We start from the raw sequence: 17,161 nt of genomic DNA on the forward strand, positions 1-17,161 counted from the left end.
ATTCTCCTACATAGCCACAACATGATGATCATACTTATGACAATTTTCCAAATGCTTGAGAATGTCTTCTTTGGCTGCCTCCTACCCCCCGCCCTAATCCAAGTTCTAATCAGGGTACAGACATTTAGTTTGGTTTATGTCTCCAGAGTTTTTTTTTTTTTTTTTTTTTTAAAGTCTAGAATAGTTTCCTCTCTTTCTGGTTTTTCAGTGTGTTTTTACACCAAAGACTCCAGGCTGATTATCCTGTAGGATATTCCACATTATGGATCTGTCTGGGTGTTTCTTGATTTGATTGATGGTAAACATTTTTGTCAGGCACCCTCCATACTGTTCTTACTGAATCATATCAGAAGGCATGCAATACCAGTTCGTCTCCTTATGGTGATGCTAATTTTATACCTGTGTGAGGTGGTGGCTATAGTTCTCTCCCATGTGAAAATACACTTCTCTCAAATGAGTGATTTGTGGGGTGATATTTTTGGTCCACGTAAAAGCATCCTGTCCCCCCAAATAGGAAGTTTTGTTTTTATACACACTTGTCACTTTTCAGACTGCAGGACTTCAGAGAAAAAAAAAAAAAAGACCCAACCTTTTCAAACCTGAGTTTCAGTAGGGACAAAATATCTCCCTGCCAGGGTTGTGGTAAGGATAACACTATAAATTGAATTCTATCCCCCACCTTCCCCTTTCCAATCCATATGATGAAGCTCCAGCCCCCAAGGGGATGGAGTTTGAAGATAGTCTTTGGGAGGTGATTAGGTTTAGATGAGGTCACAAGGGTGGGGCTTTCATGATGGGCTAGTGACCCTATAGGAGGAGACACCAGGTAGCATGCTGTCTCTGTGCTATGTGATGACACAATGAGAAGACAGCCATCTGGCAGCCAGGAAGAGGGCTCTCACCAGAACCACACCATGCTGACATCCTGATTTTGGACTTCTAGCCTCCAGAACAATGGGAAAATACACTTCTGGTGTGTAAGCCACGAACTCTGTGAGATTCTGTGACGGTAGCCTGAGCTATCTAAAACAGATTAAATGCTAAAATGCTCACGGCAGTCTCTTGGACATTACTTGACCTAGAAAAAGGTAATGAAGTTCTTTTCCATAATCTGAGATGCTAGGGGTTTGCTTGAGTCACCAAGGAAAAGGGTAGGCCTGGGACAATGAGTAATTGGGCAAGTTTTGTCCCCCTGGCGGACTAAACTTCTCAAAGTGAGAGCTTCATACCAGAGAAGTGTCAGGTAACCCAGCCAAGTCATGGCACAGCCTAATGCTGGCCCCTTGATCCACAGAGAGAATGCTGGTGGGACAGATGGGATGGGTTTACAACTTCCTGTTGCTTCTCACTAGCTCTAAGACCCTGGGCATGTCATCGACCCCTCTAATCTGTTTCCTGATCTGTGACAGGGGACATTAACTGTACTTGCCCACAGGGGTTATTATGAGGATTCAATAAAATAGCATGTTTGGCCCAACCTGTACTAAGCACTCAATAAACACTGGGAGGGATTGGTTACTAGAAATAAGACAAAAATCCCCAACACCTAGGAGAAGGTGAGTGAACTCCTGAACAGGTACTATTCTGGCACTGCCCTGGGTACGAGGGACTAGGGCCCCAACATGCTTGTTCTCCTGGATACCAGCGTGAACCGGGAAGACAGGAGCCCTGCCCTTACAGAGTTAATACGCCAGTGGAGGTAATGCAGACAGACATGTAAGCAGATGTCTTGTGACACACGCTATGAAGAAAATAAACAGAGAGGCATTACAGAGGCTAACAGTGGGGAAGGGAGTCTGTTGATGGAGTTGTCAGAGTGAGCCTCTCAGAGATGACAGGAAGAATGAGACTGGAAGGGTCAGAGGGAGCCAGCTGTGCAAAAGGACGCACGAAGAGCATTCTACGCAGGGGTGCAGCAAGAGCAAGAACCCCGAGGTGGAAAGGTGCAGGGCAGGCCAGGGCAGTAGAGTGGGGGACTCTGGAGCCTGGTGAATGAGCCTGAGCTGCAGTGAGTGGCCACAAGAGACGAGGTGGGGGCAGCCAGTGGGGGCCTGATCACAAATGGCGGTGGAAGCCATGGAAGGAACGACGGGAAGCTGCCAAAATTTTTTTTTTTTTTTAACTGTGGTAAAATATACGTAACATAAAATTCACCACTTTGATAATTTTTCAATGTCCAGTTCAGGGGCATTAAGTACATCTATGTTGTTGTGCAACCATCACCACCACCCCATCTCCAGAAGCTTTTTCATCTTCCCCACTTGAAACTCCATCCGTTACGGAAGAACCGCCTACTCCCCACACCCTGTAGCCTTTGAAGGGCTTTACATGAGGAGATCTGCAACCCACCTGGCAGTCGGAGAGCACTGCAAACGAATGAAAGGAATGGGACAAAAATGGCACATGAATCACCGCAAGGCACAAGCAGGGGCAGGAGAGGCATCGGAGAAGCAGAGATGGAAGGAAACAGGCAGATGTGAGAAGCGCTGAGAGACAAGCCAGCCAGGACTGGGTGCAGCCACTGCCTCCTCCCTGCAGAGGTGTTGGTGGGGTGCTGGTGGTGGGAGGTACTCACAGCTGACCTGGGAGCCCAGCTTGTGCTCCCAGACGGCGTGCAGCTGCTGATACTCCTGCTGCGCGAGCTCCAGGCGCTGCCGCTTCACCTGGTAGATCTCCTTCTGCGCGCTCAACGCCTCCTGGGCCACCACCAGGTAATCCTTCAGCATGTGCTCCTGCTCCCGCCGCCATTGGACCCGCGGGTCCTCGATCTGGGTGGTTTCTGGAACAGACCCCAGCAGACACCCTAGGTCAGCACCTCACAAATAATCTGTTGGGTCGGTGGCCTGTGGAATCGACTACCAGAAATCAAAAAGCAGAATAAATAGGAAGTCACGATAAAGGCAGATGGGTTAAACTTAACCTATTAAACCACAGTGACTCTCCACTCGGATTAAGCAAACGAACAGAAAATAACCAGAATCAATTTCCATACCCAAAGTCAATCTGTCTCAGAACAGCCAGGAGAAGGACCAAAATAACCAGAATCAATTTCCATACCCAAAGTCAATCTGTCTCAGAACAGCCAGGAGAAGGACCAGGTTTGAGTTCTAATCTAGATAGAGGCTCAAGGACATTATAGATGCTTAAGGTCATCTGTTTTGGTAAAGAAAATTAAATAATATTTTAGATGGTATGAAAAAATAAGGACCTCATTTCCTGCTGGCAATGTAAATTAAAGCATATTTAGAAGAGGACGGAGTATGCAAATAAAGACCCTTAAAGTGTGAATACCTTTGACCAATAATACCCCCATACTAATTTATTATTAAACATAATAAAATATGTAGGCAAACATACATTTGTACCAAACTGGGATAATAATAATAATGAAAATAATAACTAGCACTTAGTTCATGTTTACTCTGTGCGAGGCACTGATCTAACTACTTTACATCTATTTACCCCTTCGATCCTTACACTAACCTAAAGGGAAGATTCCATTTTGACACCCACTACTCAAAAGGGAAAATCTGGACACAGATCAAATAACTTGCTCAAGGTCACATGGAAAATAACTGGCCAAATAGGTCTGCTGTGTTTTACATAATACACTGCCACAGCCACTAAAAATAGTGTGTTCAAAGAAATAGGATGAAATGGAAAGGGGCCTATGATATACGAGTAGAAGTACAGAGGGCAAACCATATAAATAATTTTGATTATTGAAATTATACGTACATTCTCAAAATGATTAGGAGACAACTTAGCACCTTATCGGCACTAGATATGCCTTGGTAGTAGTAGGATATTTTTTCTTCATTCTTTTTGAAAAAAATTATCTATAAATATGTATAGTGATCATATGAAAAAAAAAAAAAAGTCAAAACCCAAAAAGATAGACATTTAGAAAAAGGGACAGCAGGCAGCTGAACGACATGGAACAGGTCAAAGCAATGTCAAAGAATCAATGCCCATCAACTGCCAACGCTCCAGCCACTTCCCAGGTGGGGGGTGAGGTTGGAGAGTGGGGGGTGCTGACACATCAGAAACTGTACAATCATGGCCATGTGGTGAACCCAGCCAGCAGACAGGTTTTGCTTAACCCAAAGTGTTTTATTAGTTTTGAGTTGGTTACTAGTATGTAAAAATAGGAGATTTAAACATTAGAATCCTGATATCTGGTTTCTCAGAAGATCTGGCCACACTGAGTCCACAGTCCGCCACAGACCCGAGCACTGCATCAGTCTGCTGGTCTGCTTCATTCATTTGGGTCATGGTTCTGACTCCTGGAGAATCTGAGTTCATGTCTCCTTTTATATAGGCCCTAGAGCTCTCATTCCTCCTGCATAGGCCCAAATGAGCATTTCTAATGAAAGCAAAAACGGATAGGGAGAATGATCACAGAAGCAGCAGGGCCGGGATGCCTGTGTGGCTCACTCAGTTAAGCGATTGACTCTTGATTTCAGCTGAGGTCTGATCTCAGGTCCTCAGATCGAGGCCCGCACCAGGCTCTGTGCTCAGTGCAGAGTTTGCTTGAGATTCACTCTCTCTGCCCCTCTCCACTGCTTGCATGTGTGCACATGCTTTCTCTCTAAATAAATAAATAAATCTTAAAAAAAAAAAAAAAAAGCAGCAGGGCCAAATTTTCATCCCTGCCAGTAATTGCTGTGTTACAATGGGCAGGCTGCTTAACCTCTCTGAATGTATTTCTATAATTACTAAAGAGGATAATCAGCCCTGCCTCCTAGGAAGCTATAAAGCACTTCTGCTCAGGTAAAGTAAACAAACGGTGGTTGAGAGGAAAGCACAAACTCTTTTCTGGGACCAGTTTTTGAACTGTCCACGAATAGCAATTCCTTTAGCTTTTCCTCCTCCCTTTTTCTGGGAAAGAAAACAAGGACTTAAGATTGCTGGCAGGAGCCACAAGATTGCTTCTCATAAGAAAAACTTTGCAACTCTTCCACTAAGAAAGGAGGAGGGACATTTGCAAGAAAAAATTAAGAAGGGGAGCATTTATAAGGCTAGGGCCCATAACCCATCAGTAGATGTGGACTCTCAGAGTCAGGGACTCTTGACTGCCCTTCAAGCACTAGCCTCAGACCTCCAGCTGACAGAAACCACATAAAAGAAACAGCTGGTCATGGCGCCAGGTTGGAGATGTTTTCTTAAGTTTGTAACTTTTTAAAATTTATATTTTTGGGGAAAGATACTGAAAAATACCTAAAAGGAAAATCTCACAATTCCACCACTGCAAATTTATAAAACACGAAGGGAGAGTTTCCATGTCTCTAATTCTACTACCCAGAAGTAAATGCTGCTAGGAGTCTCAGATACTAAAAGATACTATCCTTTGATTATATGTCAATCTGTTTATACATATGTATCTATATACACTAATTTATTTTTAATGCAAAATAGCCCCATGTCATATATACTAGTCTGTAATCTGCTTCCATCTGCAAATGATGTATCATACTCATCCTCCCATGAGTGCAGACGCAACTCAATTTTTTGTTTATTGGTTTTACTGTTTTTATTTATTTTTAAATCTTTTTATTTACTTCAACCATTTAAATGGTTGCATATCACTGTATGGTATGGTATTAAGCTTTATTTATGGTAGAGTGTTAGTGGTTTCTCAGACCACTATTGGGAAACTTTTGGATTATTTTCATTTTTTTTGCTACCACAATCAATACTGCAGTGACAATTGTTAAAAACAGTTTTATGAACTTGTGTGATTAATTCTGCAGAATATATTTCTTAATAGAGGGACTACTGGGTTGGAGGGTATATATAAATATATAGAAATATTTGTTTAATTTTTGCAGATACAACCAAATTACCTTCCAAAAGGTTATATCAATTTTTATTCTCACAAACAGCCTATGAAAGTGCCTTTTTCCCCAGATTCTCAGCAAAACTGCCTTAGAAAAAATGTTAGTACTTCATCCAGTAATTTTGGGTCCTGGCAATGTATTAGAATCAGCTGAGGAGCTACAAAAAACAAAAACAAAGAAGCCTGAACTCTGCCCCAGAACACTTACATCAGAATTTCTAGGAGTGGGACCCAGGCATTGTGAGTTGTATAAGCTTCTCCAGGTGACTCTGAAATGCAGATAGGGCTGAGAAGCCCTAAGTGCAACATTAGAATCACTTGGGCATATTTTAACACTCCTGATGCCCAGGTCCCAACCTGGATCAATTAGATCGGAATCTCTGGGGGTGGGGATGAGGCAAAGGTGATTTGCAAAGCTCCCCAAATAATTCCAATGTGTCACCAAAGGTGAAAACCACTAAGAGGTGACAACACAGATGGGCTGAGTGATCACTGAAGCTGGCAGGCTAGGCTGGCAGGTGTGATGCTGAACTCCAGGTGGGATCACCCACCAGAGGGCTCGCTGAATCACCGGGCCCTAGACGAGCAGCTAGGGCACACGTGGATGAGCCCTCCCTCTCTCCAGTGCTCCCTTTAGTAGTGCCTGCCCTGTGGCCGAGGTCCTACTCTTTGAAACATAAATGTATGGGAGAGCCTTAATTGAAAGCTTGGTCAGCCACCACTTTTGGTGGTCCAGGCTTTCTCTCTCTCTCTTTTTTTTTAAGATTTTATTTATTTATTCGAGAGAGAGAGAGAGAGACAGAGAGAGGCAGAGACACAGGCAGAGGGAGAAGCAGGCTCCATGCAGGGAGCCCGACGTGGGACTCCATCCCGGGTCTCTAGGATCACACCCTGGGCCGAAGGCGGCGCTAAACCACTGGGCCATAGGGGCTGCCCCAGGCTCTCTTTTATAGTAGAAACCAACACAGAAAGATGAATGCACACATAGACAAACAACACACAACCCCACATCAGAATACTGGTTTCAGCCTGGCCGCATGTTAGAATTATCCCCGAGATTCCCATTCAATTGGTCTGCACTATGAAGTGGGTATCAGTATATTGCTTAAATCAACTTTATTAAGGCATAATTTAAATACGATGAAGTGCAGGCATTTGAAGTGTGTATAGTTCAATATGTTCTGACAAATGTGTACACCATTAACCACTGCTTGAATCAATGTATAAAACATTCCCTTTACCTTAACAATCCCTGTACTCTTTCCCAGTCACCGCCATCCACCTCCTCCCTCCACTTCTACCTGTTTAGAACTTCCCATCAACGGGCCCATATACAGAGTGTACTCTCTGGGCCTTGCTTCTCATGCTCAGCATAAGGCTTTTAAGACTCATTTATGTTGTTTTATCAGTGACCTGTTTCTTGTTATTGCTCAATAATATTCTATTATGTGAATGTTATCACAATTCACTTTTTGATGAACTTTTAGGTTGTTTCTAGTTTGGGATTTTTTTTAAAAAAAGTATTTGTTTGAGAGAGAGTGCGTGGGTGCCTGTGAATGGGAGGAGGTGGCAAAAGGAGAGAGACAGAAAATTCACGAGCAGACTCCCTGTTGACATTGGAGCCCAATGCAGAGCTTGATCCCAGGACCCTGAGATCATGACCTGAGCCAAAATCAAGAGTTTGACACTTAACCAACTGAGCCACCCAGGCGCCCCTCTAGTTTGGGATTATCATGAAAAGCTTTAATGGACATGCATGTACAAGTCTTTGGGCACATGTTTGCATTTCTCCCAGGTAAAACTATCCAGCAGTGGAACTGCTGTGTTGCATGATAAGCATATACTGAATTTTATTTAAAAAAAAAACAGCAATCATTTTGAACTGATGAGTTCTACACACATTCCACACCCCACTACCTCTACACACCACACACCCACTTTCTACACACACCACACACCCATCCAAAATGGTTGCTCTGATTTACATCTCACCACTAACGTATTAGAGTTCTGGTTCCTTCACATCCTTGCCAACTACGGGCATTGTTAATCTTTTTCATTTTAGTCATTACAGTGGGGTTGCAGTGGTACTTCCCTGTAGTTTTTTTTTTAAATTGGTCATTTGTATATCTTTAGTGAAAGTGTCTTTTTAAATCTCTTGCTTATAATTTTTATTGAGTTGTTGGGCTTCTTAATATTAAGTTGTAAGATATAAGAGTTCTTTATACATTCTTGATGTGGTATTCTTACATTCTTTGTCAGATGTAAGAATCATAAATATTTTTTTCCTTATCTGTGGCTTGCCTTTTCAGTTTCTTAATGGTGTCTTTTGAAGAACACAGGTTTAAATTTGATGAAACTCCATTTATCAATTTTTTTCTTTTATAGTTAGTGATTGTTGGGTGTTGTGCAAAAAAAAAAAAATCTTTTCCTACCATAAAATCTTGAAGAGTTTTCTCCTATGTTTTCTTCTAGATCTCTTCTAGTTTTCCCTTTTATGTTTGGGTCTATGGTCATTTTGAGGTTTCTTTTATGTACGGTGTGAGGCAAGGAGAAAAGTGGACATGTACTTTTTTCTATGTGGACCAGCAACTGTTGAAAAGACTGTCCTTTAGGACACTGTGCTTTTCAGAAGCTCCCGGGGGTTCTATGGAATTGTGTTAATAGCTGTTAGTCCTGAACCACTTCTGAGGGAGTCCTCCCAGACCCAGCCTCGTCTGCTGGTACTCCCCTTCCTTAAGTCCATCACACCCAAACAGATAACTTCACACTTGGATCTTTGAGATCACCTTGGCTAGCTAATTTCTCGTTTTTATTAAAGCTATACATGGCCACAGTTTAATCATTCAGCATGTTATAAACTTAGCTATGTAAAACATCACCCCCTATCTTCTACCCCCTTATGTTCCCCTCCCTAAAAAGCAGCTTTGCCAACATTTAGCTGAGTGAAACTATCATTGAGAACCTCTTCTCTATTCTCCCTCATGCCCCAAACATCAACCTACAAACACATTCCACACACGTTCTCCACACTCATGAGTTCACACACATTCCACACACCACCACCTCTACACACCACACACCCACTTTCTACACACACCACACACCCATCCATGTGGCTAACACTATTGTATTTTACAAAAGCTTTAACAACAATCATCTTAAAAACAGCTGAACATCTGGAGAATGCCCAACCTTGTTACTATGCAAAAGAATGCAAATGAAAAGCAGTAAAGTAAGAATTTACAACCTATGATGGATTTATCAAAACATAAAGAAAAGAAAATAGCCCCATACTGATCAAGGTATCAGGAAAACAGTAATCTGGCTGCCTGCAGCAATATAGATTGCTAAAATTTTCTGGAAATACTTATCAATCTAGGAATATGGACCAGAAGTCTCAAATAACCTTTCAGTTTGTGATCCTCTATTTGGAAATATAAATGAAATTATCACAAAGGAGAGAAGCAATATGAATAAAGATTCTCCCTCTAGTGTTATTTATTTCTAATAAATAAATGGAAATAACACAAAAGGTCAGCAATGAGGGCAATTATGGTATATTTATGTGGTATGGTATATTTATGGTATATTTATGGTATATATATTATATATATTTATGGTATATTTATGTGGTAATATGTAACACCACATCTACTCAATACATTAAAAATGACAAATATGGTGGCACTTGGATGGTGCAGTCCGTTGAGCATCCAACCCTTGGTTTTGGCTAAGATCATGATCTCAGGGTTGTGGGATTGAGGCTGGCCTCTGGCTGTGTGGTCAACACAGAGTCTGCCTGAGGATTCTCTCTCCCTCTCCCTCTGCACCCCCCCCCCCACTTGCGCAAACACCCACGCATACTCTCTCTCTCAAATAATCTTTTTTAAAAATGACAAATATAAAGACTACATGGTATCTCTCAAATACTCAAAGCATGAAGAGAAAATGGCAAAACACACAACTTGATCACTGATTAAAACCATCTAATTAGGATGGATGTAAATAGTGGGAGTACTGAAATTAATAAAATGGGTCATATTTTGGAAAGCATTGTCTATATTTGCTGCTCCTCATTCCTCCAGCTTCTTTCAGACTCACTGTAGTCAGGCTCTTGCCCTGAGTCCTTGTCCAAAGCTCCCCTCTCAAGTTGGGTCTATCTCAGTCATCTTGCTACATGATCCATCAGAAGTATTCAACAGGATTCAAGACCCTCTCTTTGACGTACTTCCTTCACATAGCTGCTAAGATAGCATGGTTTTCCTCTCTCCTTCCTGGTCACTCCTCAAGGTCACCACTGGCTTTTCCCTTCTCTGCATCCCCTTACTATTTGAGGACCCCAAGCCTCACTTCTCAGTCCTCTTCTCTGTCTTTGATTTACTCCTTTGATGACCTCAGCTGTTTCATGTCTTTAAATACTACCTATATGCCAACAACTCCCAAATAACTATCTTAGCCCAGATCTCTTTTCCAAACTCCAGAGTCCTTTATCAAATTGGCCAGCAATATCTTAAATGTGTAACAGACATGGAAGACTCAACATGCCCAAGCTCTTGTTTTCCTTCTAAACTCAGTTATCCTCCAGTTTTTTCCATCCAGTCGATGACACTCCATCCTGCCAGTTGCTCAGTCTCCATGAGCATCATTCATTCCTCTTTCATGCTCCATATGCAATCTACCAGGAAATCCTATTGGCTCTACCTTGAAAATACATCCACATCTGGCCACTTTTTGCCACTTCCACCACTGTGGCCTTGGTCTGGGTCACTTGAACTACTGTAATCATCTCTCACAAGATTTCTGCTTCTGTGTTTGCCCAACTAAGGTCTATTCTCAGTAAAGCAGCCAGAGTGGCCTTTTTATGACATAAAGCAGATCATGCCACTCATCTGCTTAAAACTCTTCAATGGCTCTCATCTCACATGGAACAAAAGCTAGAGCCCATAAGGCAGATCACCTTGCAAAATACCACCCCATCTATGCTCTGCAACTCTCTGGCCTGATGTTCTTCTCCTGGCTTCCTCACTCACTCATTCTGCTATGTGCACACCTGCTTCCTTGCCATTGCTGTGCAAGCTGAACATGACCACTCCTCAGAGTTCTTGCTCTATCAATCCTCTACCTAAAATACCCCCTTATTTCCCTCAAGTCTTAGCTCCTAAAAATCTCATTTTCTAAACCAGATCTTCTTTCTAAAGACTATCACCACTGTCCTTCCCCACTACCCTCAAATGTACCCCCACATGTCTCAGCTCACACTCTTTCTCTTTCTCCCATAATACTCCAATTAATTAATACATCACATAATCAGCTTATTTATGTTATTTATTTTTTTTGGCTTTTCTGCTAAAATGGAAGCTCTATTAGGGGAAGAAACCTTGCCATTTTGCATTGTCACATATCCCAAGTTCTGAGAACAGTACCTGGAACATGATAGGTGGCCAGTGAATATTTGCTGAATCAATGGATGCTAGATGGTGGACTTAATTTGTCCTATTTCTATTGGGTCTATAATGGAAGAAGGTAATTTCAGTCCATGAACCACACAAACATGGAGGACTGGTCCGAGTCCATTGCTCCGAATGCTTGGGCCTCAAGAGTCACACTCACTCCACCTGTATCACTGGCTCCATCTGCAGAAGTGGTGCCCTCCATCCAAGGAGAACAACTTCAGAGCTAAAGGCACCCAATAGCCTGATAGCTGGTAAAACTATCAGAATTCTTCCTATGGTGGCCCCTATTTACTCACCTGCCCATATACCCCATTTCTACCATCATCCTCTCAAGAACAAACCCTGCCACTGCCTGCTGCTCCTTCCTCCCTTCTATTTCTCCAGCAACTCCCAGAAGCACCTTAAAATCCCACTCTCGCCATCAGATTTTAATGAGGGGGATGAACTCAGCAATTAAACACAAGGAGAGGACTGGTTAGGGTTCCTGTGCATCAGTGTTTAACCCAGCATACCGTGCGGCCCTCCAAGCATTAACCTCATTCCCTGTACACACTCAATTAGGCATATTTACTTCTCATTATCCAGCATGCAATCATGAGTGCTAATAAAAACCTCTGCTACCCCCAACAATGCAATTAATGCCATTAGCTGTCTCTCAGAAACTCTTCTACACTTTGGTGCCGACCAAGTCTGCTCATTCATTTATTTAGTCATGAATTCATGCACATATGCCCTTTCCTATTTAACAGAGGAAAAATGTGCACCTACTATGTGCCTTACCAAGCACAGGTATGGGACTGGAGCAGTGAATTAGATAATGTCCTGTTTTACAACAGGCAAATGGTTATACCACAGAGTGATGAGGGGCACAAAAGAGCATGGCCAGGTGCTAGTGAAACCCCAAGGAGGAACTGAATGGGGAACCACAACTCAAACCTCAGTTCCACCCCTCTAGCTCTGAGTGTCAAGCAGTCAGTTTAGATTTCTAAGTTCCATTTATATGATGGGGATAATCATCCTAACACTCCATGGGGGAGCAGGGAGGATTAAATGAGATGATGACTATCAGGTGCCTGAGCACACTGCACAGAATGTATGTTCAGTGAACTGGGGCTTTTAGGATTTTGTGCTCTATTCTCAGCCCTCAGGTTTGGCCAGGCACATCCCATTTCATTCCATTCTCCTCTTGCCTGAAAGAACAAAGGGAACCCTACACTTCAGAAGGTTGAGAGTGAGACAGGCTTTGGATAAATGAATGGGGCAGCAAATTTCAGAGGGCAGGAAATAGTCCTGGCCAGGAAGTGTACTAAGGATGAAGCCCAAATATGTATCAACTCTCCCTGGCAGGGGGACTGTGACCTGGGTTCCTCCACCTGTCAGACAATATGCTTGTCCCTTTCTCAATTTATTCCTCTATCATAGTCCTAGAGACAAAGACACTAGGAATATTTACTCTGGATCAGGACACTTGGATCATGGACAAAAAGTGAGGGTGGGCTGACTGGTATGAGGGGCTGGAGGCGCACACTCATACCAATTCACTATGGACACACATGTATGCATACTGCCAGGGACATGTGGGGGCTCCAGCTGCCCCAAAATGGCCTGCCAGGGACAATGACACATCTGCCTTACATGGAAAAAATCCGTATGCACAAAAATTGAGATATATATACATAAAAAGGATATATGCATATACACAAACATACAATTGGAACATTTCTGGAATGATACACAAGAAATTATTAGCAGTGGCTGTTTCTGTAAAATTGGGGAGCTGGGTTGTGAGCGGGGAGTTTTAGATTCTATTTAAAACCCTTCTAAATGGTTATTTTGTATGAGCATACATTATCTATCTATATCTACATTGACATCTCTGTCTAACTCTATATAAAACAAAACACAATCTGGCTTCAAGAATCTCTGCCGGCAGCTCTTTCAGACTTGAGGGGAGGGGTGTGGAGGTAGAGGGATGGGGTGCAGGCTGGGGAAGGGAGGCTGGCCAGGAACTTACTGGTGTTGTGGTCTATGAAGTAATCTCCAACCTGTGGGTCATACGCCTCTTCCCATCCTAGCGGCAACTCATCACTAATGCAGTCAGCAAAGGTGAGCGGTTTGGTGTACCTGGCAGAGAGGAGAGACAGACTCCATCAGCCCACAGTCCCCAAGGTCCTGCAGCTCACCACTTCTCTCAGCCTCCCTGCTCCTCTGGGCTGGCCCAACAGAGCCACAGACTCCACACTGACCCCAGCCCTGCTGTCCCCATGGCCCCCCATCGTCCCAGGAAGGTGAGTGCATGGCTGCAGCAGCAGGTTAGATCATCCAGGAGGGAGGCAGGGAAACTGCATTCCAGTCCCCACTTGGCCACTCATTTGGGAATGATTTGAGCAAGTCACCTTCCTTCTTGGGGGTGTTCTGCATCTGCATCTTTGAGAGGTTTGTAGAAAAGGGTTCGAAGGTCAAGCTTTGCTCCTGAACTTGGACTCCAGCCCTCACTGGCTTCTTCACTGCAACTCACTTGCCTACCCCACCCCCAGTCTTCATTCTGGCTCTAGCTCACATTTGTCAAGCCCACTTGCCCTCTGGAAAGCTGGTTTATAGCAGCATCTAGAATAGCAGATGTTCCAATCCTATGAATTTGGCCAAAAGAAGTATTTATTTACCTCCTGATTAAGTTCCCAAATGCTGACATCCACCACTGTCCTTCCCTAGACAATCCAGGCCAAACTGATCTTTTTAGTAACAGCTACTCTCTAAGGCCCCATTTTGGTGTGCAGTGGTAGTAATCATCCAACTAAATGAACTAAGGCCGTCAAGGTGGGAAAACAGTGCAAACCATTGGTCAAGCATTTCAGCCAGACTGCAGGGAGTCACCAACCTGGACAGACAGCCAGTCAGCCCAAGTGGCCCATCCAGAAAGCCCCTCTGGTCTCTCCCACGGCTGACACTTCTGAAAATACATATTCAGATGTCCTCCCTCTCCTGTGTGCTCCCACCTCTCCCAATCCTGGATGTCCAGAAGGCTCTGTTTCATCACTCTCAGGGTAAAGCAGTAGGCTGATGACCATAGGCCAGAAGGAAAGAGGACTGGAATAGGTCTACGATTCCTAATGAAGACCTTCCCTTCCAGGCCTCAGGAAACTGCCCTCTCTCTTATACTGTGCTATCTCCTCTCCTATACCTACTCTTAGTCAGACTTAAGCAAAATATATGGGGAGGAAAAGGAACACTTGAAAGAGCCCCTGGTGGGCAGGATGCGGTGATTCATGGGCTACCATCTATCCAAGTCAGGTAGGTCATGAAAAACACCTCCTGGCTGAATAAGTGGAGAATCCAAAAGCTTGTGTTAGTAATTTGCTGCTGTATTGTGAGAGACGATGAGGATGAGGCCAGAGGCAACTAGGATATGCAACAGACTGCTCCGTCAAATAAAGAGTCAGTAATCATCACTTATATTGGCTATGTGGGTTCAGCCACTTGTTCTCTTTGAGCCTCAGTTTTTTTCTTTCTTTTCTTAAGGGGGGTGGGGAGGATAGGGCAGAGGGAGAGGGAGAGAACCTCAAGCAGGCTCCATGACCAGTGCAGAGCCTGATGCAGGGCTTGATCTCATGACTCTGAGATCATGAACTGAGCCAAAATCAAGAGTCAGACACCTAACCAAATTAGTCACCCAGGCGCCCCTCATCTAAATCAATCTTTCTTTCTTTCTTCCTTCCTTTCTTTCTTTCTTTCTTTCTTTCTTTCTTTCTTTCTTTCTTTCTTTCTTTCTTTCATTTATTTGAGGGGGAGGAAGGACAGAGGGAGAGAGAGAATCTCAAGCAGACTCCCTGCTGAGCACAGAGCCTGATGCAGGGTTCGATCTCATGACCTGATGCCTGATGATGATGATGCCTGAGCCAAAATCAAGAGCTGGATGCCTAACCTACAGAGTTATCCAGGTGCCCACCCCTCCTCTTCTTTAAAGATTTATTTGAGGGATCCCTGGGTGGCGGCAGCAGTTTAGCGCCTGCCTTTGGCCCAGGGCATGATCCTGGAGACCCGGGATCGAATCCCACGTCAGGCTCCCGGTGCATGGAGCCTGCTTCTCCCTCTGCCTATGTCTCTGCCTTTCTCTCTCTCTCTCTCTGTGTGACTATCATAAATAAATAAAAAAAAAAGATTTATTTGAGAGAGAGAGAGAGATCAGTGAGGGAGAGAGAAAGAAGCAGACTCTCTGCTGAGTGCAGAGACCCATAAAGGTTTTGATCCCACAACCCTGAGATCATGACCTGAGCTGAAATCACTTAACCGACTGGGCCACTCAGGCACCCCTGAGCCTCAGTATTTTTACCTGACAAGTGGGGATAATAGTAACAACTGTCCAGGCTGTTGGCTAGGTTAAATAACGTCATATTTTAGGAGCATTTAGCACAGATCCTGGTGTGAATGAATGCTCAGAAAACATTATTGTTATCTCTGTTCCCTAGAAGAGAAAATTGAGGCTAGAAAAGACTAAGTACGATTCTCCAAGTCAATGACGAACCTGGAATCTCAAATGTGTCTCCAGAGTCATGAGCTAAAGGGTTCTCTTGGATTGATGTTTTCAGTGTACCTCCTGAGCCCTGGGGAAAATGCCAAGCCACTGTCTTAGAGTCAGAGGAGGAAAGAAATGGAAAAGACACACAGGTGACAGGGACTTTCATTGGCAAGGAAAGCTCTTCATTCAGGCACAATTGTGCGACTCTGGATAAAGTTCCTGCAAACTGTTTTCGGCCCACACTTCCTGCCCACCCCATGCCCTACCCAGGCTTCAGAAACAAAAAGGCCATGTCTCACAGCGCCTCCTCATCTTCTGACTTCACCAAGTGGTTTGTTCTCTCTTTTTCTTTTTCTTTTTTTTTAAAGTATTTTTCTTAATTTTTTATTTATTTATGATAGAGAGAGAGAGAAAGAGAGGCAGGCATAGGCAGAGGGAGAAGCAGGCTCCATGCACTGAGAGCCTGACGTGGGATTTGATCCCGGGTCTCCAGGATTCGCGCCCCGGGCCAAAGACAGGCACTAAACCGCTGCGCCACCCAGGGATCCCTGTTCTCTCTTTCTTACAGAGGATGAAGATCAGTGACCACCAAAGAGTCAAGTCTCGTCCAACATCATTTGATACAGCAAATCTCTGAAAAAGCCTCTGAAGAAAAACCACACATAGGCATACCCCTCTGCAGAGAGTCACTCTCTTACTGAGGACAGAAGAATCTGTGAGGGAACGGGCATGCTTGAATCAAACCTTCCTTTCTGGTTAATTCCTCTCCCCGCTTCTGCCCTGAAAGCTCTGCCTGCCAGCCTGGCTGCACAGACAGGAATCCTATTATATATACTGTTTGCAACCCAGAAAATCAAGAAGATATGTCCCTTCCTGACAGTTCCTCTGGGATCAGTGCCTTTCAAAAGTCTTCCCTGGGAATCAATTAAATGGTTTCATCAATGGTGCATCTAATAAGAGATTCCTGTGTCCCCCACAAACAAATAAATATTTATGGAATGGGTGACTGCAATAATGAATATGTAGGAATGAAAAATAATGATGTATTGTCCTATATTTTGCTAAAAGGAAAGGATGCTCTCAATAGATCATGAGAAAAACAACACTGTTGAAAGAGAACATCTACAGGATACTGTTATGGTATATTTTGTCTAAAAATGTGTGTTCACACATGCATGTGCCTGTGTGTGCTTATGTGTGTGTACAGAAGAGAAACTGGGTGTTCACTTCGGCAGCACATATAGAAGGGAAACTGGAAAGATGTACATAAAAATGTCATCTTGGTCCAGGGGTTGTAATGTAATTTTTTTTTTTTTACTAATTTCTCTGTAATGTTCATATATCAGTATA

The 17,161-nt window shown here is 43.5% G+C and overlaps 1 protein-coding gene and 1 long non-coding RNA gene across 9 annotated transcripts in view; one reads left to right on the top strand and one right to left on the bottom strand.

Annotated features, from left to right (window-relative positions):
• WWC1 (WW and C2 domain containing 1) overlaps nt 1–17,161 on the bottom strand; it is a 155,521-nt gene that overhangs the window by 71,321 nt on the left and 67,039 nt on the right. For all 6 annotated transcript variants that reach the window (XM_038534805.1, XM_038534803.1, XM_038534802.1 and 3 more), the window contains exons 2-3: nt 13,310–13,419; nt 2,576–2,779 (exon numbers count right to left, since the gene is read on the bottom strand). In XM_038534805.1, the coding sequence (XP_038390733.1) occupies nt 2,576–2,779; nt 13,310–13,419 (314 nt within the window). The remainder of the gene's footprint in view (nt 1–2,575; nt 2,780–13,309; nt 13,420–17,161) is intronic.
• LOC111095554 lies at nt 868–17,144 on the top strand. Of its 3 annotated transcripts, none has more exons than XR_005358235.1 (4): nt 868–1,088; nt 13,371–13,583; nt 15,079–15,233; nt 16,354–17,144. It is a non-coding gene; the product is annotated as an uncharacterized LOC111095554 (long non-coding RNA). The 3 variants fall into 3 exon arrangements; XR_005358234.1 differs by having other exon boundaries at nt 16,380–17,141; XR_005358233.1 differs by lacking the exon at nt 15,079–15,233 and having other exon boundaries at nt 16,380–17,128.

This window comes from Canis lupus, chromosome 4 (assembly GCF_011100685.1).
Source record: "Canis lupus familiaris isolate Mischka breed German Shepherd chromosome 4, alternate assembly UU_Cfam_GSD_1.0, whole genome shotgun sequence".
NCBI lineage: Eukaryota > Metazoa > Chordata > Mammalia > Carnivora > Canidae > Canis > Canis lupus.